General features: G+C 45.1%; 1 protein-coding gene across 6 annotated transcripts in view; it reads left to right on the forward strand.

Annotated features, from left to right (window-relative positions):
* The window catches only part of LOC116938559 (nucleolar transcription factor 1-B-like), a 28809-nt gene extending 4699 nt beyond the window's left edge, over positions 1-24110 (forward strand). The window contains exons 1-20 of one of the 6 annotated variants that reach the window (XM_032945842.2): positions 2439-2679; positions 8620-8748; positions 9008-9183; positions 9624-9707; positions 10173-10328; positions 10809-10876; positions 11084-11207; positions 11732-11842; positions 12683-12810; positions 13243-13384; positions 13851-13892; positions 14102-14200; positions 16647-16766; positions 17450-17560; positions 17697-17782; positions 18738-18927; positions 19297-19344; positions 19846-19920; positions 21243-21338; positions 21950-24110. In XM_032945842.2, the coding sequence (XP_032801733.1) occupies positions 8679-8748; positions 9008-9183; positions 9624-9707; positions 10173-10328; positions 10809-10876; positions 11084-11207; positions 11732-11842; positions 12683-12810; positions 13243-13384; positions 13851-13892; positions 14102-14200; positions 16647-16766; positions 17450-17560; positions 17697-17782; positions 18738-18927; positions 19297-19344; positions 19846-19920; positions 21243-21338; positions 21950-22030 (2007 nt within the window). In that variant the 5' untranslated portion in view covers positions 2439-2679; positions 8620-8678 and the 3' untranslated portion in view covers positions 22031-24110. Of the gene's footprint in view, positions 1-2438; positions 2680-2722; positions 3063-8619; positions 8749-9007; positions 9184-9623; positions 9708-10172; positions 10329-10808; positions 10877-11083; positions 11208-11731; positions 11843-12682; positions 12811-13242; positions 13385-13850; positions 13893-14101; positions 14201-16646; positions 16767-17449; positions 17561-17696; positions 17783-18737; positions 18928-19296; positions 19345-19845; positions 19921-21242; positions 21339-21949 lie in introns of those variants that run through there. The other 5 variants (XM_032945839.2, XM_032945844.2, XM_032945841.2 and 2 more) reach the window with 5 other exon arrangements.
* The last annotated feature ends 751 nt before the right edge of the window (positions 24111-24861 follow it).

Consider the following 24861-nt stretch of genomic DNA (forward strand, 5'->3'; position numbering starts at 1 on the left):
AGCCAACAATATAGACAGAAATCCAGACAAAAATCCTTTTAGACGGGCATATAATAGAACAGACGGGGCAGACGTACAGTGAGTAAAAAAAGTATTTGATCTCATGCTGATTTTGTACGTTTACCCACTGACAAAGAAATGATCAGTCTATAATTTTAATGGTAGGTTTATTTGAACAGTGAGAGACAGAATAACAACAAAATCCAGAAAAACGCATGTCAACAATGTTATAAATTGATTTGCATTTTAATGAGGGAAATAAGTATTTGACCCCTCTGCAAAACATGACTTAGTACTTGGTGGCAAAACCCTTGTTGGCAATCGCAGAGGTCAGACATTTCTTGTAGTTGGCCACCAGGTTTGCACACATCTCAGGAGGGATTTTGTCCCACTCCTCTTTGCAGATCTTCTCCAAGTCATTAAAGTTTCGAGGCTGACGTTTGACAACTCAAACCTTCAGCTCCCTCCACAGATTTTCTATGGGATTAAGGTCTGGAGACTGGCTAGGCCACTCCAGGACCTTAATGTGCTTCTTGGGCCAATCCTTTGTTGCCTTGGCCGTGTGTTTTGGGTCATTGTCATGCTGGAATACCCATCCACGACCCATTTTCAATGCCCTGGCTGAGGGAAGGAGGTTCTCACCCAAGATTTGACGGTACATGGCCCCGTCCATCACCCCTTTGATGCGGCGAAGTTGTTCTGTCCCCTTAGAAGAAAAACACCCCCAAAGCATAATGTTTCCACCTCCATGTTTGACGGTGGGGATGGTGTTCTTGGGGTCATAGGCAGCATTCCTCCTCCAAACACGGCGAGTTGAGTTGATGCCAAAGAGCTCAATTTTGGTCTCATCCGACCACAACACTTTCACCCAGTTGTCCTCTGAATCATTCAGATGTTCATTGGCAAACTTCAGGCAGGCATGTATATGTGCTTTCTTGAGCAGGGGGACCTTGCGGGCGCTGCAGGATTTCAGTCCTTCACGGCGTAGTGTGTTACCAATTGTTTTCTTGGTGACTATGGTTCCAGCTGCCTTGAGATCATTGACATGAGCCTCCCGTGTAGTTCTGGGCTGATTCTTCACCGTTCTCATGATCATTGCAATTCCACGAGGTGAGATCTTGCATGGAGCCCCAGGCCGAGGGAGATTGACAGTTATTTTGTGTTTCTTCCATTTGCGAATAATCGCCCCAACTATTGTCACCTCACCAAGCTGCTTGGCAATGGTCTTGTAGCCCATTCCAGCCTTGTGTAGGTCTACAATCTTGTCCCTGACATCCTTGGAGAGCTCTTTGGTCTTGGCCATGGTGGAGGGTTTGGAATCTGATTGATTGCTTGTGGACAGGTGTCTTTTATACAGGTAACAAGCTGAGATTAGGAGCACTCCCTTTAAGAGTGTGCTCCTAATCTCAGCTTGTTACCTGTATAAAATACACCTGGGAGCCAGAAATCTTTCTGATTGAGAGGGGGTCAAATACTTATTTCCCTCATTAAAATGCAAATCAATTCATAAAATTTTTGACATGCGTTTTTCTGTTTTTTTGTTGTTATTCTGTCTCTCACTGTTCAAATAAACCTACCATTAAAATTACAGACTGCTCATTTCTTTGTCAGTGGGCAAACGTACAAAATCAGCAGGGGATCAAATACTTTTTTCCCCTCACTGTAGATTGCCAAATTTTCGTGCAGGCACAGACAGCGAGCCAACTAAAAAAAACACAACCATACAGATAAACATGAAATCAAGAGAGCCAAACGAGAGAATGTGAACAGTCACACAAAACAACAGCATCTCCGTCGCCCATATGATTCCATGGGGCCATGCAGTTATGCAATCAATCGCTGCCGACAGCGGCCAGGCAGACGGCCAAACATGTAAATAGATGCAGACAAATGCTTGAAAAGAAACGACCACAAGTCGGATCCAGAATCTTCATTTGGGGATAGGGCCGGTTTGTCCAGACCCATGCACAGGCTGATCTAGACGTCTTGTGACCTCCATTTGATCATCCAAAACCGTAATATTTTAAGTAAGCTGTATTTAAAACATAAATTAATATGTAAATGAAATAAATGTTGGGGGTAAATTGATTGTGGGGTGGGGTGGGGGGTCACAAGGCATACGGACCATACTGTACAGTATATCCAGACCTCTTATACAACCATATACAGATAAACGACAGTGAAACACATAAACGTACAGCCCCAGACGTCAAGGAGAAACCCCTTGTGGTGGGGGGCTGGCTTGACGATATAATCAGACATCCAAATTAACAGGTAAGACAGCCAGCCAAAGGGGTATCAGAGTGCCGATCGCCTCGCAAATTACTCAGCTAAAGACACGTAAAGATACACGCGCAGAAACGACACGGACATCGCCTCGTCCATTCCCTGTGGGATTTGTGGTACCAGCCTGCCAAATAATAAAACGCAAACCGCAGCCCAAAATCTGACATCAAAACAGCGGGGACGGCCCCACGCAGAAAGCGCCGCATGCCGCCGCGGGCCTTCTCAGCCCCGGGGGACCCGACGGCGGGAACGCTTCAACCCAAAAAACTTTCACCCGTAATCTTAAAGGGTTTCCGAGCTTCATCATCCGCTCTCTTTTGTGAATTAATCGTTCCCCCCTGTAGAGTGGTGGTGTTGGTGGTGAGCGGGGGCGGCGGTTATGGTTGGTTTCGAGTACGTACGGTGGCTAAAAACAAAACAAGCACATTCGTCGTTGCGGCTTGCTGCTGCTGCTGCGAGTGTTTGGCCGTGAGGGGTTGAGGCTGTGGTGGGGTAACCACCACCCCGGGCTGGGAGCGAGCGAGCGAGCGAGGGGGGCCGGGCTGGGTTCGTGTGACCGCCGCCCGCGCCGGGCTGAGGGGGCCGGGCCCGGCCGCCATCTCCCGCCTCGTTCCCTCCTCCTCCTCCTCTCTCTCCTCTCTCCCCGCCGCCGCTACCGCTGCTGCCACCACCACCGCCGCCGTCGTCGCCGCCGCCGCCTCGTCTCTCTCCTCATCCTCCTCCACGTCTCTGGCCCTACTCTCCCACTCCCATTTTTACGCTGCACGTCGCAAGCGGTAATGTCCTCCTCCTCGTCCTCCTACTGCTGCGAGAGATGCGTCTGTGTGCCGGGGTTGGTGTCCGTGTCGCTCTCGCGGCCCGTGGCTTGCGGAGGGGATCGATGCCCTTCTCCCCTCCTCCTCTGTCTCTGTTGTACGCCGTTCCCCTCGTCTCTGTCTCTCTCTCGTGGCCTCCTCGTCTCTCTCCGCATTCTGCAGCGCCCAGCCTCTCGCCGCCCTTCTATCGCTTTTGTTTGTGGATTTACAAACGACGAAGGGGGTGGTGGTCGTGGTGGTGGTGGTCGTACGAATCGCGTCGTCGGTGCTGCGTGCACGTTATAATAAGCGTTGCGTTTTGCCCTCACGTCCGCGGAGGGTGGGCACGCGAGTTTATTATCTGTGGAAGGGGGTGTTTTGTTGTCGTCGTCGTGTGTGTCTTTGTGTGTTTTAAAAGACGATGTCGTCTGGGTTGTCGGGGCGGATGGCGATCCGGGCGAGAACGCCGCGGCTCGTGCATGGCCGGCGGCGGTTGCGGCTGGGCGGGTGAACCCCGCCGTCGTTTCATTGAATTGTCGTCGTATGTGAGCGCCGTGTTTTGCTGCTGCTGCGTCGTCGTCGTTGTTGTTGGGTGATGGTGGTTGTTAGTAAACGGCGAGGCAGAGTCGTTGTTCGCCGCCCTCGTTTCTCGTGGCCCCACGCTGTGGGGCTGGAGGAGTGAGGAGGAGACGCGGCCGGGCCGCGTGCGCCATTTTCGGGCCGCGGGGCCCACGCGCAGACCGCGGCGGCGGCGGCGGCACGCGGACGCTCGACCACACCACTAACTAACTACCACTAACTAACTACCACTAACCACGCTCGACCACCACTAACTACCACTTACTAACTACCAATAACCACACGACGACGATGACTATTGAGACCTGCCACCGTAGAAGCTGAGCACAGAGGCCGCAGAACGATTTCACTTTAAAGAGACGCGCGCCGCGCACGTCAGGGGGCGAGAACACCGTAGACTACTCTATATACAAACTATATACACAAACTATATACACAAACTCTATACTCTATACACAAACTATATACACAAACTACATACACAAACTATATACACAAACTATATACACAAACTATATACACAAACTATATACACAAACTATATACTCTATACACAAACTACACAAACTATATACACAAACTATATACTCTATACACAAACTATATACACAAACTATATACTCTATACACAAACTATATACTCTATACACAAACTATATACACAAACTCTATACTCTATACACAAAATATATACACAAACTATATACAAACTATATACTGTATACACAAACTATACACAAACTCTATACACAAACTCTATACATAAACTCTATACACAAACTATATACTCTATACACAAACGATATACTATATACATAAGCTCTACACAAACTCTACACAAACTCTATACACAAAATATATACACAAACCATATACACAAACTATACACAAACTCTATACTATATACATAAACTCTACACAAACTCTATACACAAAATATATACACAAACTATATACACAAACCATATACACAGGCGCACTATGTATAAGACTACAGTGCGTTATGTATAAATAAACAGATTGTACAGCCGTGGACTACTTTAAATGTCCGATCGTAGACTGTCGAGACACAGGCACGATTCAAGCGTAGTCGCGATGTATACACTCTACACTATAGACTTATACACTTGCAATTATACAATATACAGTACTCTATGCGCTGCAGCATATCGGCTGTACTCTACGTAAACATCCCATGTATAATTATACAAACTGGATAGACATGCACGGCAAAAGCACACAGGCGCTTTAGACTATGCCCGGTAGACGACAGACTTATGTACAACATACACAGACCCTACCGATACGGTGCTCGCTACAGACAACATATACACTGTACGTGCACTAAAGCAGGACAGCTGTATAGCTCCACGTGTACACTCGCTGCTGTATGCCGTCTTACGTGTGTCGACATTACTGTTCCGTACTGCGGGGACAGCACCCCCGATTGGCACGGTTGTGCTACGTACGGTGCGAAAGAAGTTCACCATACATACACAATTAGTGTTCTGTTCCGTACGGTGTGTGCGAGCGTAAGGGGAAGAGACCTCTGGGTGAGTCGAGGGGTAACTTGGATGTTGCTGATCTTTTGCGACGTTAGGGGCCTGTGGTAGTGACGGGAAATAAGGTGAAGGTTTTTTAATGCTGTTGATATTGTTGCTGTTGCTACTGCTGCTTAATTGACGACGGTGGCTTCCTCTTAACTGCAATTGTTGATCACCAGTGAGGGAACATTTGCAACTGTGCGTAGCATTTTGTTGCCCTGGTAGGTGTAGTAGGGTTGGCTGCTGTGAGATAACCGGGGTCAGGTTGAAGTTTCACAGGGTAATAATAATGTTGCACCAGGGCGAGATTTGGGTCAAGTCTTGTAGAGCATCTTCAGGATGGGAGAGCGTACGGCATGTGAGTTCATGGGTCTGCGCTGGATAGGATTAGGCCGTCAATGTTGGGCATGGGTATGATTAAACCGGGTCATATAGGGTGAGACAGTGTCACAGGTATGGGGGGGGGTTAAGACTGGATTGGTTTGTGTGTTGTTACGGCACGGGTGGGACTGTGACTGGGTCAAGTACCGTCGGGCTAGAAACTGTGTTGGCTCCGGGGGGCTTTTAGGGGTCTGGTTTGGACTGGGGTTGGGCAGCGTCGGGGCCGCCCCGCCGAGGGCCGCCCCCGAGAGAGGCAGCCGGGAGACGGTGGAAGGCGGAGAGGCGTGTCGAGACACGTGGGGGGGGGGCAGGAGGCCCCCCCCCCCCCACGTGTCGAGACACGTGGGGGGGGGGCAGGAGGGCCCCCCCCCCCACATCATCCACACATGGGGGGTGGTGATCCGCGGGGCGAGCCGCCCGACAGCCGTGCCGCTGCCTCACCCCCACCCCCCCACGTCTCTCCCCGGGGCCTATCGGGGGAGAAGGAGGAGGAGGAGGAAGAGACGGTGGTGGTGGTGTTGGTGTCGTTTAAATGGCTCGGAGGGGAGTCGGCAGCGTGTTGTACAGTGTAGTGCGCACACTCGTGCGTGTGCAGTGTGGAGCCGCCGTTGTATATTTGACGACGAATCCTAGGGGAAGTAAAAGATTGGCGAATACATTTGGAAATTAAATACTACTGCGATACTGCATCCGTCGGTGTGTGGAACCGCAGACTGCGCACGTTTGAGATTAAACTCTTCACAAAGGCAAATCTATGGCGCAGCAGCTTGTGCGCATCGCCGTGGATGACCTTTTGGGTCAAATTGTCTCGGGAAACATAATTGCGCACAGTTATGTTTATACTGCATTGGCTGTATTTTACGTAGAAGTAATTGCAAGTAAGATATCCAGTGATCGTTCTGGAGGCCGATTCCAAGCACAGGAATGTGGGTTTTCCACCATTCGTTCAGTTCTCTGCTATAGGAGATGCGCACAACCCCCGATGCTAATTTGTTGCACTCTGCGTGTACGTACGTTTAAAAATATATTTTTTTGCAGGAACTATTCCAGCTACCACATGTTCAGGGTTAGGTGCCGAGCCAAGCACCGAGCTATGCATCACGGAGTGCAGTCAGCCGGGGAAGGTTGTTGGGTGGGCAGGGATGGGCCACGGGCTACTACACGTGCGTCGCCCCACAGCCAGGACGCCACGCCGGCCTCGGCGAGGGCGCCCGCTGTGCGAGCAACAGAGGAGAGAAAATTTTGTTCTTGCAGCTGCAGAGAGCATTGGTGATTGTTCAAGGGCAGGCGGGACCCAGCATGCTTTTGTGTGCATGCGTGTGTTGCATGCATGCATGCACGCAGGCTGAGGGGCGGCCAGCTTGCCGGGGTTTGTGGTGGGGGTGCCGCTGTTCAGGGCAGAGAGAGGAGGAAAAGGAGGTAGCTGGGGACTCGGCCGGCTGTCGCTTGCTTGAGAAGGAAAGGCATTAACGCTGGCTGCACACTGTTTTGTGCGCATCCTGCCAGGTCTATATTATACTATACCGTGCTGTTTGGGCTTGTGGGAAAAAAAAAACATGACCTAATGCTGTACATTGAAATATTTCCCTGGGAAGCCCACATTTTGAGTCGTTAAAAGAAGATGCATGGAGCCTGAAATAAAAAAAACGCATTGTTGATAGCAAGCTTGGCTTTGTGTTCCAAGCCATCTTATGAGGTTGAAGCTTTGTTAATGAGCATGATAAAATAGACTGTAAATGTACAGTCACGTGCTTTATTATATATTAGACTACCGTCAGGGCGACAGTAGTCTCATATATGATTACAATGTCTCTGCATTTATTGCATGAACACTGGTAGTGTCCGTGACAACCAAGTCTTTACCATTCAGATATTTTTTTTCTCACGTAAAAATGCTTTTAGCTGGAGTCTGACAGCCCAGGACACAGCCTAGGTACATGCCAAAGCTGTTTGCCTTTTGCACTGCATTTTCCTTTAGGTTTTTTTCAGAATGGTCCAGCTTGGTTTGTTAGGCCAGTACCTTATTTTAAAGTGTTTGCTGTAGGAGGAAAGTAGAGTAACTGAATTAAACCCACATCATTGGGGAACCCGCTAATGCACCATGAGTAGATCTATGTCATATACAGTCCATATTCTTGGCAGTATAGGGTTGACACGTAGGCTTTCGAGACCAATATAAACATGAACTTGCCCCCCCCCATCAGCCCTTGGAACCAACACCCATGTCACGTCAATAAAAGTTTTCCCTAATGTTATAAACGTTTAGGTTAGAACCTTAAGGTTGTGTTGGAGAGTGATGTTAATCGAGCAACTTTCATTAAAAACCAAACGGAATTGTTTACCTATAACACTTTATGAATTACATATGCCGGTTGTATTTATATCCAGGACAGCCACTGAGAATAATGTTACACATGTGTTTGTGTTCTTTGAAAATAAGTAGGGTCTTGTGTGGCTCGAGCACCAGATTCGCAAATCTAACGGTAAACAAATTTTAATGCGTTGTGTATAACACTGACGTCTGGTTTTGTCCTTTATTTGACTCAATAGTTTGCAGATGCTGCCTTGGGCTTATAGCCACAAACACAGAAGCACATTTTACGAATACTTTTGGCAACTCAAAATCTTGCATCAAATTCAGATACTTGCTTTTGTTGTATGAACAATTATTGTGATGCTGTGGAGAAGGAGGTTTAAAAAACTGTTCCACTTGTAAAGCACACATATCTATCCTCAGGGAATCACTTGCACATATGTTTCTTTGGGCAAAAATAAAAAGGCTTAATTTTGGTATCTGCTTAAGTTTCCTTAACAACAGCACTGGGTGTGTTGTACTGACGGCGGCCTGATCAGAAAAGCAGCGCCGAGTAACATTTTGTATGTATGTTGATCTTTGTGACTAAGGCACAGTGGTAGACAGCATTTCCTGTGAGTGCATGGGCTAGCATGGCCGAGATCCCGGGAAAGCACTGAATAAGACACGCGTCCACGGCTGGGCATGTGTGAATTCTGACGCGCGTACTCGTGTCACACAGGAAGGAGCCGCACGGCTCCCGTTGTGCCCTCCCGTCTCCAGTAGGTGAGGCGGCGTGACATGAACGGAGACCTGCAGAAAAAAGGGGAAGGCGTGCAGACATCCGGGGCATCCACGATGGCCTCCACAGGTGATTTGTCCATCAGGGCTCGGGTGCAGGGGATCGTGAGTGACCGCATTGTGCAGTAAGCGCATCGTCCTGAGATATTTTGTTCTGTGAGCCCCGCTGGGTGGAACGACCAGACCAAATCCGTCAGATGTCTGCTACCTGTGGGCTGAGAGACAAATTGGTCTCAGATTATATGTTTTGTAATTCCTGTGCCCCTGTTCTGGCTGCTTTGAAATTGTAATGAATCTTTCCATTTTGATTTTTTGCACCGATGCAATAGATATTTGGACGCAGGATGACCTGACGACGCTTCTTGACCGCATGCATGCCTTGGTTCCCGAGAGCGACACATTGAAATTCAAGACCACCGAACTTCACTTTGACTGGGAGAAAGTCAAGTTCGGACCCTACTCGGGCGAAGTATGTCGTGAAAAATGGCTAAAGCTGACCACCGAGGTGAGGTTTGCAATGCTTGCTCAACAAACTTTTTTTGTGGTACTGTCTCAATCTTAGATCATCCACATACCAAATAGTACCTAGCGCCAGTTTGGTCACATGATACTTCCCACATTGCTCTGATGTGTTTTCAGGTTGCATGTTATTTGATTGTTTCCGTAAAGCCATAAGTACGACTGCGAAAACCTTTGTAGTAGTGTACTCTCTCAACTTACCGACATGATCAATAATTACCGGTAATTAATTGTGTAGTATTTGGAAGCAAAATGTCCACACAGTGGCCTACTGTTGTGAACAAGCTGTAGAAATATTTTAACGTATACACAATTTTTCCACTCTTGGCCATCCCACATTTCTACATTATTTTCGTCTTTGTCTTGGAGCTGCACGGCTATAGAAGTGAAGGCTGATGGCGGTGTTTGTGCTGTCGGTGCCTGCAGATCCGCAAATATCGCACGATGACGGAGTTGCTGATCGACGCAAGAGAGTTCGTGAAGAATCCCTACAAGGGAAAGAAGCTTAAGGTGATGCTCTGATCTCTTTTGAGAGAAATGACTGAGTGATAACCATGTCGTGTGTCTCAATGCCACCAGTTATATCTGTATTGCCTTTGCGGTTTGTCATTGGTAAATATAATAACTACGTTTTTGCAATTGGCTGCTGTAATCGGGATAAGAACCAGTGTCAGGCCTGTAAAGATTTTCCCCCTCACGAATGGATACATTTTCACACTTAGGGGTTGTGATTCGATTCCAGCAGTTTTTTTTATTGTTAATATAGTGGCCCCGATTGGCAGCATAGGTTACGCAAACCCATCACATAAAAGTCAACAATAATCGATTCTTACAAGCACGGTTGGATGCGTGTATCAAGCGCTGTAAGAATAAATTAATCAATGTGTCTATATTCCATGTGCATTGGCATTTGCAGAGATTTTTTTGTTCTGGGTTGCGCGATTCACCGTCCGTTGCTGTCTCTCGCACATGCAGACACACCCCGACTTCCCTAAGAAGCCGCTCACGCCCTATTTCCGCTTCTTCGTGGAGAAACGCTCCAAATATGCAAAGCTGTACCCAGATCTCAGCAACCTGGACCTCACGCGCTGCATGTCCAAGATTTACAAGGAGCTGCCCGAGAAGAAAAAGGCATGGCCTCACAGCAGGAACAGCAAGCGATGATGGAACCCTTATCACCAGCACCATGACTCGTGATATTGACATGCCTGCAATGTTGTGTTCACACACCTCTTGGGTTCAGCCAGTCGGTCCTACATATTGCCTGGTTTCAGTTGCCCCTTCGTGTACTGAACCCTATCAACCACAGTACTGCTTCGCTTATATCATCTTGTACTACAGCGCAAATGCACAGATCCGTAAGTGAAACATATTTGAATAAATTGAAACGTGAGATTATGCAGATCTTGGATTCAGGAGAGGCCATGGATGGAATTGATGTGCTCACATTACACCTCGAAGTGGTATGGTATACATTGCCAATCCATAACCCCCATTACTGACATAGCGTGGAAAGGCCTCCCACCGGCAGTGGATTGAAAAAGAGCTGTGATTTATTTTTTATTATACTACAATGGTGATCATGCTGTGTTGATATTGTATTTCAAAAAGCAGATGAAGTACATAGAAGAGTACCAAAGGGAGCTGGAAAACTTTGAGAAAGCCATGGCCAAATTCCGGTGAGTTGCGGGCTGCTGCTATTTCATGAATAAGTGGGAGCTGTAAAAGCAAAATCTATAGTGCTTTTATGCGATTGTCTGCGACGACTCTTTCACACGTATGTACACAAAACGTAAAATAATAGTTTCTGAAAAAAAATGATTCCCCAAGTGTGTATTTTGTATGTGTGTGGTTTATGGAAGTTATGATTTATTCTTGGTGGGCAGGGAGGAGCATCCAGAGCTGGTGGACACCGGAAAGAAGAAGTCTGATCACCCTGAGAAACCCAAGACGCCACACCAGCTGTGGTACAACCACGAGAAGAAGATCTTCATGAAGCAGAACACGGAGGTCGGCCTGTCTGCTTGGAATACAATTCTTGGAAATGCACAAACTATTATTCCATTTAGCTTTTCCTCATTGCCATTCATGTGCCACCACTTAATAATTTTGGCTTATGCCATCGCTAAGCCTAAAGCTGCACCTGCTTAGCATATGGATGTGGCTACGCTACAGAAGACGCTCGATGCTGGCCAGATTGGTCCAGCCTCATGTTTAAACTCTCCGCACTGGGAAACACTGACCTGGAAAGCCATATTTGTTTTCACCACTCAACATAAATGCCGCTAAGCTACGTATACGTGTCGAGGTGCTTTTGTCACGATTTTTATTTTACCTTGGGGGGGCCCCTTTTTCAGTCTCAGTGGGATGTCGCTTAGTCTAAATCAATTATTTGATTAGTTGGAATATCCATATTTACATATAGGGCCTTAAGTCCGTAATGGATGAGGATTTCAGCTCATGGGAAAAACTAACTGCGTGGCCTCATTGAGCATGGTATACATCATTACCACATTCCTCCCCACCGTGTGCAGATGAACCAGCGGGATGTGAAGGAGGCTCTGCGCAAGCAATGGTCTCTCCTGCCCGACAAGAAGCGTCTCAAGTGGATCCACAAAGCCCTGGAGCTGCAGAAGGAGTATGAGGTGCTGCTCGTTGCACCCACATCGCCACTTTTTATGGCAAAAGGGAGCAAGCATTACCTACCCGCAAAAATATCATACTAATTTATGACTAGATCCTTAAGAAATTGGGCGCTGTACAAAAATGTATGAATACAACTTTAGCTTGTGGGTTTGGTCAGCCCTTGTTTTGAATCTTGTGGTCTGAGCCCAAAAGTTTTGAGGTGCTCACAGCTATGCTCTCGATGTCACCACACCATATCTCACCATCACTTCTGCCAGGTCCAGCAGCTGATGCAAACTTGACACCCGACTTCCTAAGATCTTTTCTTACAGAATCCCACATCTTTAGGTGTTCCTCTTTGGTTGCTGACCTCTGGGTGACAACTGCGGGACTGGTTTAGGATTTACTTACTAGGAAACCCAGCAAGACGAACCCCCCTCTTACGCATTTATTTTCAATATGTTTTTGCTTCTTGTCCTTGAAAACAACGCTCACAAAACTGTAAATATGTATGTTGAACTTATTTCGTACACCGCATAGCCAACCGTGCTAATCGGAGGTGCGGGGGAAAGACTAAACTAAATGCAAAAAGCAATTGTCAAGAAATTCGTTTTCAATCTCGATTTAAAAGTGCATAGCTCCAGTGGCTTCCTAATATCAGAAGGAAGAGCTTTCCAGATGGCTGCAGAAGTGCATCTAAAGGCTAGCCAAAAGCTGCTGCGAGGATGGCCGCAGTTTGCGTGATGGTTTATGCTCCTTGGCGTGCTGAAACAGGATCTATGTGAGTCTCCTGACTGCCGACCCCGTCTTGATGGTAGAGTTGCGTGCATTTGCGTGGTGCTGTGGGTTCCGTCGAGCAGGGTGCGGTGCGCAACTACATGGAGAGCCACCCCGAGTATGTGCACGACGATAACATCAAGTCGGTGCTCTCCAAGGCAGAGAGACAACTCAAGGACAAGCACGACGGGAGGCCCAGCAAGCCCCCTCCGTGAGCTCGCGCATACACACACACGTACACAAAGGCTGTGCCACCTCAAAAGAGTTTTCATGAGGAAGGGATTGCTCACACATTTGACAAGCTGTTTGTAATCGTCGCACACCATCATTGGGTGGTAGCCCTGATAAGTGCCTGCAATTAAGTTGTAAAATTCTGTTATTTATGCTTGTGTAAATAAAATTAATCAGTCTCCCTTGGAGGAAAACCTAAAAGTGTGCTTGCATAGCTCAGTGTAATTGGTAAATTATAAGGAACCTAGGTATTTAAGAATAGTTTTTGAACCACCATTCTTGCATATTAATGCAGCCAATGTGTCTGCTAAAACCTACGTGTATCGTATGTTGTATGTGTCCGTACTGACTTCCTTGTGACGTCCCGCCCATGCACTTGTGTACTGCGTGTGGATGTGGGGGACTGCTTCAGGAATGGCTATGCGTTATTCTGTGCCGAGCTGATGGTGGGGCTGAAGGACATCCCTTGCACGGAGCGCATGATCGAGTGCAGTCGGCAGTGGCGGTCACTACCACACAAGGAGAAAGACTCCTTCCAGAAGCGTTGTGAGCTGGTGAGTGTATGGTCCTGAAGCATGTTGATATGTGATGATCAGATCAGTGTTGTAGTGCTGAGACGGTTGAATGTGTGGTGCTGAGTAAGGTCAGCGCACTGCACTGACCCTCCACTCTGCTTCCGTCTATAAAGTGCAACCCCCTTTTTCATTGCCAGAGCGATGAGAATTCAACTTGAAGCTCAAATGAACTCGGTTCCTTGGTCTTGAGATTGCAAAAAAAAGGAATTGTTTACAATGCCACCATATTCTCATGTGTGCTGTAAGAATTAACTTAAGTAGGTGCTCCCATACAAATACTGTACTGCAGTCACTTTTCCTTTTTAAGTTAGGAGGCCCCATTGATGCTTTCATATGTAGACTAAATGGCATCACTTTTTGTCACCTGACTTAAATATAAGCATATGTTCACTCTTGCCAGATGAGAACTGTTTTCTGTAATTGTATTGTTTTGTATTGTTTCCAGAAAAAACGGCAGTTTGAAGTTGAATTTCAGAGGTTTCTTGAGGTACGTTCTAATCCCGCCAAGCATTTTGCGAGCCACATCACAGAGCTTTTTTTAATGAATTTGCCAAATTCAATCAGGAAGCGACCCTTAGGGGGCGCATGGCTTGCCTTGTGAGGGCATTGGCACGGAGCTTGAGTTAAAGGGGGCGCGGCACGGTCACGACGATGTCATCGTCACTGTGGTGTTCCTGTGCCCAATGTCCGAAACAGAGCCTACCCGAGGAAGAGCGGGAGAGGGTGGTGAATGAAGACAAGGGCAAGGAGGGAAAGTTGGCGACTTCCACTGCCAGCCGATCACTGGTGCCAAAGGTAGTGGGATGCAAGCCCCCCCCCCCCTCGACCCTGCTTGGTTTGTTTTCTGCGAGCGGTGTTGTGCTCGTGCGTTAAGATCGGCCATCCGATTAATATTATTTGCCCAACACTGATAACAATGGCTATCTTGTGAGTTTGTGGAAATCTGTGAATATTGTTGTACTTTGTCACAAATGCAGGATTATATATATGTTTTTGCTGTTGGATAACCTATGAGTTTAGGGCACTTACGATTGAGCTAGTTTGCTTCTGCATTTTTGTTCATAAGAAATGACAGGAGTGTGTCGGCTACTATTAAGAGTGGGCATCACTCACAAGTGCATACCGTTACCGCGCTGGAGTCTTAGCCAAAATTGAGCAATTAACTGCAACTAAAGGACAGTAAATGTAGCAATCTCAGACAAAATACTTACCGACATCTTTTTTTTTATATAAACGGTATTGAGTGGCAATGAACTGACAGTGGTTTTTGTATTGTATAGCCTTATCTCATTCCACTACAGGATGAGGGCTCTTCCACTTTGTCTGGGTCTTCTGAGGGTTATTTGAAGATCCTTTGCCACCCTACTGAGTGCAAGTTGGTGAAGCTGGGGAGCATAAAAGTACAGTACAACAATAGCTATTGCTTCGTTGCCTGCCGCGCAACAGGCCCTCGACCAACAACAACCACCCATCCAAGTACTGTTCAGGGCTCAACCTTGCTTAGCTTCTGAGATCTCACAAAATCGCTGTCATGACTTAGTAATAGACGACACTTGACAGGTTCGGCTTTAATTATACAGTGAGGGAAAAAAGTATATGATCCCCTGCTGATTTTGTACGTTTGCCCACTGACAAAGAAATTATCAGTCTATAATTTTAATGGTAGGTTTATTTGAACAGTGAGAGACAGAATAACAACAAAAAACATCCAGAAAAACGCATGTTAAAAATGTTATGAATTTATTTGCATTTTAATGAGGGAAATAGTATTTGACCCCTTCTCACCTGTATAAAAGACACCTGTCCACAGAAACAATCAATCAATCAGATTCCAAACTCTCCACCATGGCCAAGACCAAAGAGCTCTCCAAGGATGTCAGGGACAAGATTGTAGACCTACACAAGGCTGGAATGGGCTAGAAGACCATTGCCAAGCAGCTTGGTGAGAAGGTGACAACAGTTGGTGCGATTATTTGCAAATGGAAGAAACACATAAGAACCATCAATCTCCCTCGGCCTGGGGCTCCATGCAAGATCTCACCTCGTGGAGTTGCAATGATCATGAGATCGGTGAGGAATCAGCCCAGATCTACACGGGAGGATCTTGTCAATGATCTCAAGGCAACTGGGACCATAGTCACCAAGAAAACAATTGGTAACACACTACGCCGTGAAGGACTGAAATCCTGCAGCGCCCGCAAGGTCCCCCTGCTCAAGAAAGCACATATACATCCCCGTCTGAAGTTTGCCAATGAACATCTGAATGATTCAGAGGACAACTGGGTGAAAGTGTTGTGGTCAGATGAGACCAAAATGGAGCTCTTTGGGATCAACTCAACTCGCCGTGTTTGGAGGAGGAATGCTGCCTATGACCCCAAGAACACCATCCCCACCGTCAAACATGGAGGTGGAAACATTATGCTTTGGGGGTGTTTTTCTGCTAAGGGGACAGGACAACTTCACCACATCAAAGGGACGATGGACGGGGCCATGTACCGTCAAATCTTGGGTAAGAACCTCCTTCCCTCAGCCAGGGCATTGAAAATGGGTCGTGGATGGGTATTCCAGCAGACAATGACCCAAAACACACGGCCAAGGCAACAAAGGAGTGGCTCAAGAAGAAGCACATTAAGGTCCTGGAGTGGCCTAGCCAGTCTCCAGACCTTAATCCCATAGAAAATCTGTGGAGGGAGCTAAAGGTTCGAGTTGCCAAACGTCAGCCTCGAAACCTTAATGACTTGGAGAAGATCTGCAAAGAGGAGTGGGACAACATCCCTCCTGAGATGTGTGCAAACCTGGTGGCCAACTACAAGAAACATCTCACCTCTGTGATTGCCAACAAGGGTTTTGCCACCAAGTACTAAGTCATGTTTTGCAGAGGGGTCAAATACTTATTTCCCTCATTAAAATGCAAATCAATTTATAACATTTTTGACATACGTTTTTCAGGATTGTTTTGTTTTTCTCTCTCACTGTTCAAATGAACCTACCATTAAAATTATAGACTGATCATTTCTTTGTCAGTGGGCAAACGTACAAAATCAACAGGGGATTAAATACTTTTTTCCCTCACTGTTAACTCAAGCTGATTAGTCTACTCTGAGCTTGCAGTCTCCCATTTGCCGCACCATGTGGCTTGGTGCGTACGCACGTAAGTGCCTTGGTGCTGACCTCTCGCTTTCTGGCAAGCTGCTTGCAAGAGAGTCACAGAGGGCTGCTTTGTTGTACAATTTCTGTCCAGGAGGAGGATGGGAGGGACAAGAAGGAAGCCTGGAAGCGGGGAAAGACGCCCGAGACGCCCAAAACGGCGGAGGAGATCTTCCAGCAAACGAAGCTTGTGGAGTGCCTGGTGAAATACAAGGTGAGGATCACAATTCGCTTTGCATCGGCCCGCACTGACAGTGACTGTTGCACACTTGATTGCATCCCACACACGGAGTGACTTTGCTCATTTAGAATTATTTCTAAAGAGATGTGCTTTATGACTGATTTATTAATTGCAGTATTGGTCTCTCTGTGTATGTCTGCTTGTTATATATCCATGCGATGCATTTATCCCCTGAATTAAATGAATTCTTCTGACTCATGGTCTCGATTAGGTTAAATCATTTATTTGTTTTTGCATTGTGGTCCATGTAGTGCCTCGAGTGGCTGCATGGGTCATGTGATCAAATTGCATATGATAAATAAATTATATCTAATTGTAAAATTTAATGTGTGCATCATGAATATAATCTGTTTTAATAAATGAATTAACTCTTACAGGCCTGTTGCATTGTGGAATGTATGCAATGATGTCGAAGCATTGAACACAACGCACTTGACGCATGATTCTGTGTTGTTAATATTAATGTGAAGGGAAAAAAATAAAGCGCCAACCAAAAAAATTAACTAAATACAGACTTTGCCACAAGTGTGAGTAGTCACTCGCGTCTTCCTCATGGTGGACTGCAGAACATAATGCTACTTCACATTGGGAAGATCGTGGTTTTTTTTTACAGCCACTGCTGGATTCACCACATTTCCGTGCACTGTTCATTTCAGAATGACAAAAAGAAAGCCCTGAAGGCGCTGGACGCAGAGTGGAAAGGTCTGGACAAGAAGCAAAAAATATTTTGGATCAAGGCAGCGGCTGAGGACCAGAAGCGATATGAGGTGCGCACGCCCGTGTACACGTCGATACGCTGCGGCGATGGCGGTCGTTGCGCTTCTTCTGCATGTGCCCTTGCTTTCCTTTGTGTGTACTTTGTGCTGCTCACTGTGCATCTGTGTGTACATTGTACCTGTCCAGAGAGAACTAACTACCCTGAGGACAACGGCCGCTCCCCCACATAACAAGAAGGTGAAGTTTGAGGGGGAGCCCAAAAAGCCACCGGTGTAAGTGATGCGCGTCGCTTTTACATTCGTTAATGTTTCACTGACAGTATGTGGGGCTGCATGCAGCGCACAGACCATGCCGCACTTGTGTCAGTTTAATGGAGACAGACACGTGGAATTTGGTCAACAAATTTTGTGGTTGCAGACTAGGTGTGTAATTATGCATTGATTAATTATAATTCTCTTGATACATGTATCAATTTATGAATATGAGTAATGATTAGTGTATGCACGTAATATACTAATTATATACGAATTGTTTTTTGTGTAATTGAGCAAACGAAATTATACAAACGACACAAAAAATAGGAAGTTACACGAGAGTTGATGAACAAAATAACAAAGAAATCGATTCTTGGGTTGATTTGCAGCCCAGATCTGTGACAACAGAATTTGTGATGTGTTGGGGGCAGATGTGAATTCTTACATTCCTATTCTTTGGTTCTTTCGGTAAAGTCACGTAGCTAGAAAAAAATTAAAATAAAGTGAATAAAAAATAGAAAACAAAAAAACACTAATGTAGACTGTAGCCTGGTTCTTAAGTTTGGTGAGTGTACTGGCAGTCTATAATGTAGACTGTAGCCTGGTTCTTAACCTGAGTGAGTGTACTGGCAGTCTATAATGTAGAGTGTACTGGCAGTCTACATTATAGACTGCCAGTACACTCACCAAACTTAATAAACAGGCTACAGTCTACATTATAGACTGCCAGTACACTCCAATTAAGAACCAGGCTACCAGTCTACATTAGTTTTTTTTCGATCTACATGACTTTACTGAAAGAACCAACGAATATGAATTCCTGCAGTCACAAAAGTTTGAAGTCAAAATTTGATACATGCCTATTTATTGATTTATTGCTTATAGATTTTAGTGGGAAGTATTGCGTGTGGGTGTAGACGGGGTGTTGAACTGCAATGAACCAAAACGTGGATCTGTGCTGTTTGCCTCGCAGGAGCGGTTATCAGATGTTCTCGCAGCAGTTGTTGTCGAACGGTGAGCTGGCGCGCATCGACCTTAAGGACCGTATGGTGGAGATCGGCCGGCGCTGGCAGAAAATGTCACTCGCGCAGAAGGAGAAGTACAAGCAGATGACGGAGGAGGCACAACGCAAATACCAGGTGGCGCTTGACGCCTGGATCAAGGTGTGCACCCTGGAATTAGGTTCATCAAGGCACATGATACAGCAACATAGCTAAACGGGATCGTCTTGTTTTTACCTGAATATATTAAGTTGTGCACCTAACATTGCTATGTGGGATACCTGAATATGACAACCCCGATATACATACATGACCACAAGATATAGTTCCGTGACAGTCTCCGAATGGATACTTCATCTTATGGTCTGGTTCCAGGAGCACATTTGGAATAACATTTTAAAAGACAAAAATAACAATGATTATTTAAACATGATTTTTTGACATCTGTTTTTTTGTACACGACATATATATCGAGTGACCTTGTCAGTCTGCGTTTGTATATTTTAATGAATATTTTAACCTTCTTGACAGACGCTATCATCTTCTGAACGGGCAGCATACAAAGAGTCCATAGCCAATGTGAGTGGCACCTCTGCTGTATCTCATTTCCTTTACACAAAATAACACAGCAGCGGTAGCAGATACCTTGTCCGCTGTACAGGAATACGTCTTGAAGTGGAATATACTAATTATGGTTTAATAGATCTTCCTTGAACAGTTCTACCCATAATACAATTTGCCAGCCATATTTTATGCTTTAATATACATCTATAATACAATTAATACTGGAAGGGTTTTCAGTTAATAGCTGCTAAGATGTAACTTAATATGCCAATTTAAAAAGTTAATTTGATTTTTTTTCTAAATGCCCTGTGGTGTATATTGAAGTCACTAACTTCTATCCACTCTATCTCTCTGGTCTCTGTGTGCTATGGCCACGGTGTTATTGGCGAATGTGTCAAGCATTGTATTTGTTTCCGTTGCTCCCTTACAGCTGTTAACCATGGCGGTGCTTTGTTTCCCGGCTACCCGCCCGCTCCCTGTTTTCCGATTCCTGCTGCCCGCCCACTGTCGTCGCAGAAGCGTAAAGGCGGCACCAAGTCGAGCGCACCACCAGCCAAGATGCGCATCACCATGCCCAAGGCAGACACTTCGGTGAGCTAGTGTGCCCATTCCCGGGGCTCATTTTCTCACTGAATAAGTGCAGGGTCACCTTGGTAGACTGGTGTAGGACCTAGACAGTAGCCACAGCCAGCGAGAGGTATACGAGATGTAAAAAAAAAGGTGTCAGTTTTGTTGCCAGATAAAAGGGTAAAAAAAAACAATATTTTGCTACTGGCAAAGGAGGTTCCAATGATGTAGTATGCTGTTTGTGAATATATATTCCAAGTGACTAACCTAGACAGACTCGACTGACGTTAAGCCGTGTCCATGGCTCTCGGGCATAATCCAAGCTCGTCGTTTAACTTTCTAATACATTGACCTCTGAAGTAAGAATGTGCGATTTCCACCACTGGCTCAGAGCCACCACTGAAGAGGAGCACCACTCAATGCTCATTCAAGAACGTAGACACTTTGACTTGACTTTGTCCAGCACGCCTTTACGTTTTTAAATCCACAGATGGGCAGAGGATATCACAAGGACGATTTAAAGATACTCTTTGTTTTTTTTACGGTGGTGACCAAGTGATTTATGGCTACGTGGAACAGACTATTTTAGTGTATCCCACAGGTGCAACACTTCCGCCGTCTGTATAATTGATATGCACATTTTATACGCTGTATACGCATCTTGGGCGTTTATTGAGTTCAACTCCACTGAAGTTGCACACAGGGCAGCAATAAAACGTTGTATCCTAGTACAGAAGATAAAGCAAAACAGTATGCACAACTCGTTTGATACTTAAAGAGACATATAATACTAGTCGACAACCCGTCCTATGAATGAGGTGAAATTACTCACAAATTCACCTGACCTTCGTCGTTCACCACTCGCCCGACATTCGCAAATTCATACAATGTCATGGGAAGGCCGTTTTGACCCCGTTCACAAACTACATATCATAAGCTCATTTAAATGAATGGAGTGATTTAGCAGGGTTTATGTGGACAAAGACCCATACAGATTAGCTGCTTGTGATATAAATAATGCAGGTGTTTGCATCACTTTTCTAATGAAGTCTTTTGACACTGCTTCAGGTGCAATACATGCTGTTCATCGCTGTTAATTATTTTAAGTGAAAGTAACCAGATTGTCGATAATTGCCAGGTATAAGTGCCATAAGTCAGTTTTTCAAAGCTGTCTTTTTATAATCCTTTACCCAAGAAAGATTAAAAGTCTTTGGTTTCTCTTTTCCAAGAGTTAACAATTGGACTCCTTGGTTCTATGATGTGGGATAATCGGCGTTATACTCTGAGCAGCAGCTCTGCTGAACGACGAGGTTAACAGTGATGCTGCCGGTGCTCCCGGTGCTCAGGACTCGAGCGATGGTGAGGATGATGACTCGGATGAGGAGGAGGGTGATGGGACATCGGGCTCGGACAGCGATGACAGTGATGAAGATGGCGAGGAGGTGAGGCTTGGCAGTGGTGATGTTCGATTGCGGACGTGGATTGTGAATACTTTGTGCGTCGGAATTTTTTTTCAGCGTGACTGGTTGATTACTTGCGTGGCAATGATGATGAGCAAATCACTGGGCGAAAACACTTCATAAATTGGTGATGAAGTCGCCACGCAAAGGACTGCTGTTCAGCACAGGTTATATAATCTCCCTATGTAAACCAATTTCACCCTGCAAAGAATAAAGGTGCTTGCACATTCTACCAAAATTTAGGAGACTACTGATTCCTATTGAGGATAGTGGCACCAGCATTAGCTGGAGTTGCAGTATATTTTATGCTGACTACTTAACCTGCTTTGCTTAGAAAATGCATACTAACAACACCCATGGGTAGGATTTGCTTGATTAGGTGAGAGAGTATTTGCCTGTTACAGATGCAGTTATTCATTCCTCTACTTTGAGAATAATTGTGGTGTTAAAATAAGCTTTTTTTATTCATGTATTTACATGTAAACATTTCTTTTTAAATATGTGATTGCGTGTATGTTGAGTGCAAAAAAAAGCGAATTGACAAATGTTACGTTGCGATTGTCCACTTCGCATCTCCGTGTGTGTTGGTGCAGGCAGAAGAAGAGGGAGAGGAAAACCAGAGCAGTGGCAGTGATTCTTCGACAGATGATTCTGATGACTCGGACTCTGAGTAACCTCTGCCCAGCTCATCAGTACCAACCGTCCCTTCCAAACTTAATACTTTTTTTTTGTATCCAACTACCCTTGCCGTCTTACATGCAAAAAAAAACTTGCATTGACACACACGCACGCACCCTATTGCTGGTTGAATTTTCCGGCAGGGTATACATGTACAAATTGAGAACATTTAGGGCATTATGGGCAGCCATTTTACCTTTAAGCTTCATTACCATCTTTGGTATGTCGTGTTAGGCAGTTTTGGGAAGGGAAATAGTAAACAACACTAACTGTGCTGATTTCATTTGGAGGTTATAATTATTTTTACATTAAGCATGGAGCTTTATGATGTTAATGACAACCCAAGGGCTGCCAATTTTAGCAAAATTTGACAATTTCTGGTTTAAACCAAACAAGTTATTTTTTTTTTACACATGCGACCTGTTTCTTTTGTCATCACTTAGTACATATTGTGTAATTTGTGAACAATTGTACATTCTTTTGCTAATGGGGATTTTACATCAATCGGGATCTAACTTGGCGGTGACATGGCCCAGCGATAGCACGTTTGCTGTGTGCTTCAGTTGTTCGTGATTTGAGTCCAGCAGGCTGCCCTGGTTTATACAATGTATGTGTTTAACCGTAAAATGCTTTGCACCGTCTGCTTCACAGAGAACCTGAAGGATCCCCTGATGTTATTTGTTGCCCAGAATTTGCGAAATTCTAAAATAGCCGACAAATTACTCAGTTGGGATGACACATGGAAGTCATAACCCCCGACTGGCAAACTAAATAATGCCTGCTCGCAGGTTGGTTGAGTCATCCCCTCCTGCTGCACAGGGAAAGCTGCCATTGCAGTTTCTTTTCAAAAATTAGAAATGTGATGCAAGTCACTTAATGTGTAAATTGATCTGAGGGCACTTTATTAAAACAAACAGCATAGATTTAAAAAGTGTGTGGAATATTTTTAGTGGCTATCTTGGATTGTTTGCAACCATGTTGGATGTTGTCTGTGGTCCAAAGTGTATACCATTGAAGCATGTATCCATCCTTTGTAGACGTCTGATACTTAAAACTTATAGGTACTGAAATTATAATAAGAAAGCCATGTTCACTCTTCATGTGTATTATTGGGACTTCATTGGAATTTTGGTATCCTACATTTATATAAAAAATTATGTGGATGACAATCCATGACAGCCACACAATGAATTACCTTAATCTTACATCCATCACTAAGCTATGTCAAGAATGTCCATCTGTGGGTACAAGCAATTGGTAATTTGGCATCCGTATTTTAAGCTGTTGATATTACAATTCCTGCTTTATATAAGCAGAGGTTGAATGCCTAAATCTTCAGTAATCTTGTCTCATACAGATAGATGCCAACACATCAAAACGTATGGTGAATACATGGCAAAATCCAAGAATGGCTGCATATGATTAAACGATGGATAACAAACAAACAAAATTGTATTTACTGTAAATCATTGTTCTAAAAATCTACATTGGCACAAATGTACCAAAGATTTTCACATCATCAATCTTGCATTATGTTGCCCTTAATCAATGAGAACTTTTTTGTTGTAACAGTTAAGTCATGTGTCCTGATTTCATACAAAAGAGTCGGTTCAATTGGAGAATCTTGGCTAAACTACAAACTATGATATTGATAATGTTGATTGGGGCGAGGGGTTGGGTGGGGGGGGAAAGGAAAAACATCCAACAGTGGCTGCACCTTTTGTCATGTTTTCATTCCATGTACTTAAATACGTTGGATGAAAGCCACTTTGTTTTGCCTGAAACACATTCATCTTCAGGATCACAAACAACCTAAGTGTTCTATAATGGTGGTAAATAGGTCTCTAGGATTTTTTTTGCTTTAAGTGTCGTAAACAGTGTTCCCTGTCATGTAGGGATTTTTATATAACTATAAACTTTGATCTGAGCTGCAGCCTGTTATGTATGTTTCCCTACATACAATCCTGCGCCCGCATTGAAGGGACAATTCATTCACACGTTAACTTGTATTAGCAACCTTGTACAGATTGTTTTGTTTACATTTGGAGAAATGTGATAAATTGTTTTTTTTCCTAATCTGCATTTGTTTATCTTTGTTTGCAGTCTAGTTTGAGTGGCTACATGAGCTGATCACGAAGTGCAATCACCACACAACTTTGGTACTCAAGACACATGATTGTATAACACATGGTGAAGAACCTGCAGTATCATACATAACAGTAGCCCACATCCAATGTTTGAACCATACTTGGGTGATGCAAATCCCTATACTCGAAACAAGTTTACTTGGGTGCCTTGTAAGAGCTCCTCAGTTGCACTGCTGGATGAGGGTTTTTTAATATTGTGTGGGGAATGGAGGTTATTTGACCATACTTCACGCTGCTCCAGGTTGGTGAAGTAGGGGAGCGTAAACGGCGTGGCTACAGGACTTTCCCTATCCTGACAATGTAGCCCCACAGCAGCTTACAACAGGTGCCCGCACATCCATATGCAATCCAGACTGAATCCTACTTTGCTTCTGAGATCCGATGAGCTCGTACTTATTCCGGTTGATTTGGTAATAGCCGTATACCCGTTAAAGGAACAAAGCCCATACGATTAGGGAGGTTATTCTGGCATTTGGATTGTAACCAAGTCATGAAGCTGTGAAATCAAGAGAGAGTTTGCGTTGGGATGTATTCCTTTGCAAAGAAATCGGGAGCTCCGTGCAGGGCTTAGTGGCCTTGACTGGGCTCATTGGATGTGGTCTTTGCTCTGCCACCCATTGTTTGAGGGGGTGGGGAGGAGAAAACTTCAGCAATACTTCGAAACAATGTGCTTTGCTGTA

The sequence above is a fragment of the Petromyzon marinus genome, chromosome 4 (assembly GCF_048934315.1).
Source record: "Petromyzon marinus isolate PM22_M1 ecotype Great Lakes invasive population chromosome 4, UKy_Petmar_22M1.pri1.0, whole genome shotgun sequence".
NCBI lineage: Eukaryota > Metazoa > Chordata > Hyperoartia > Petromyzontiformes > Petromyzontidae > Petromyzon > Petromyzon marinus.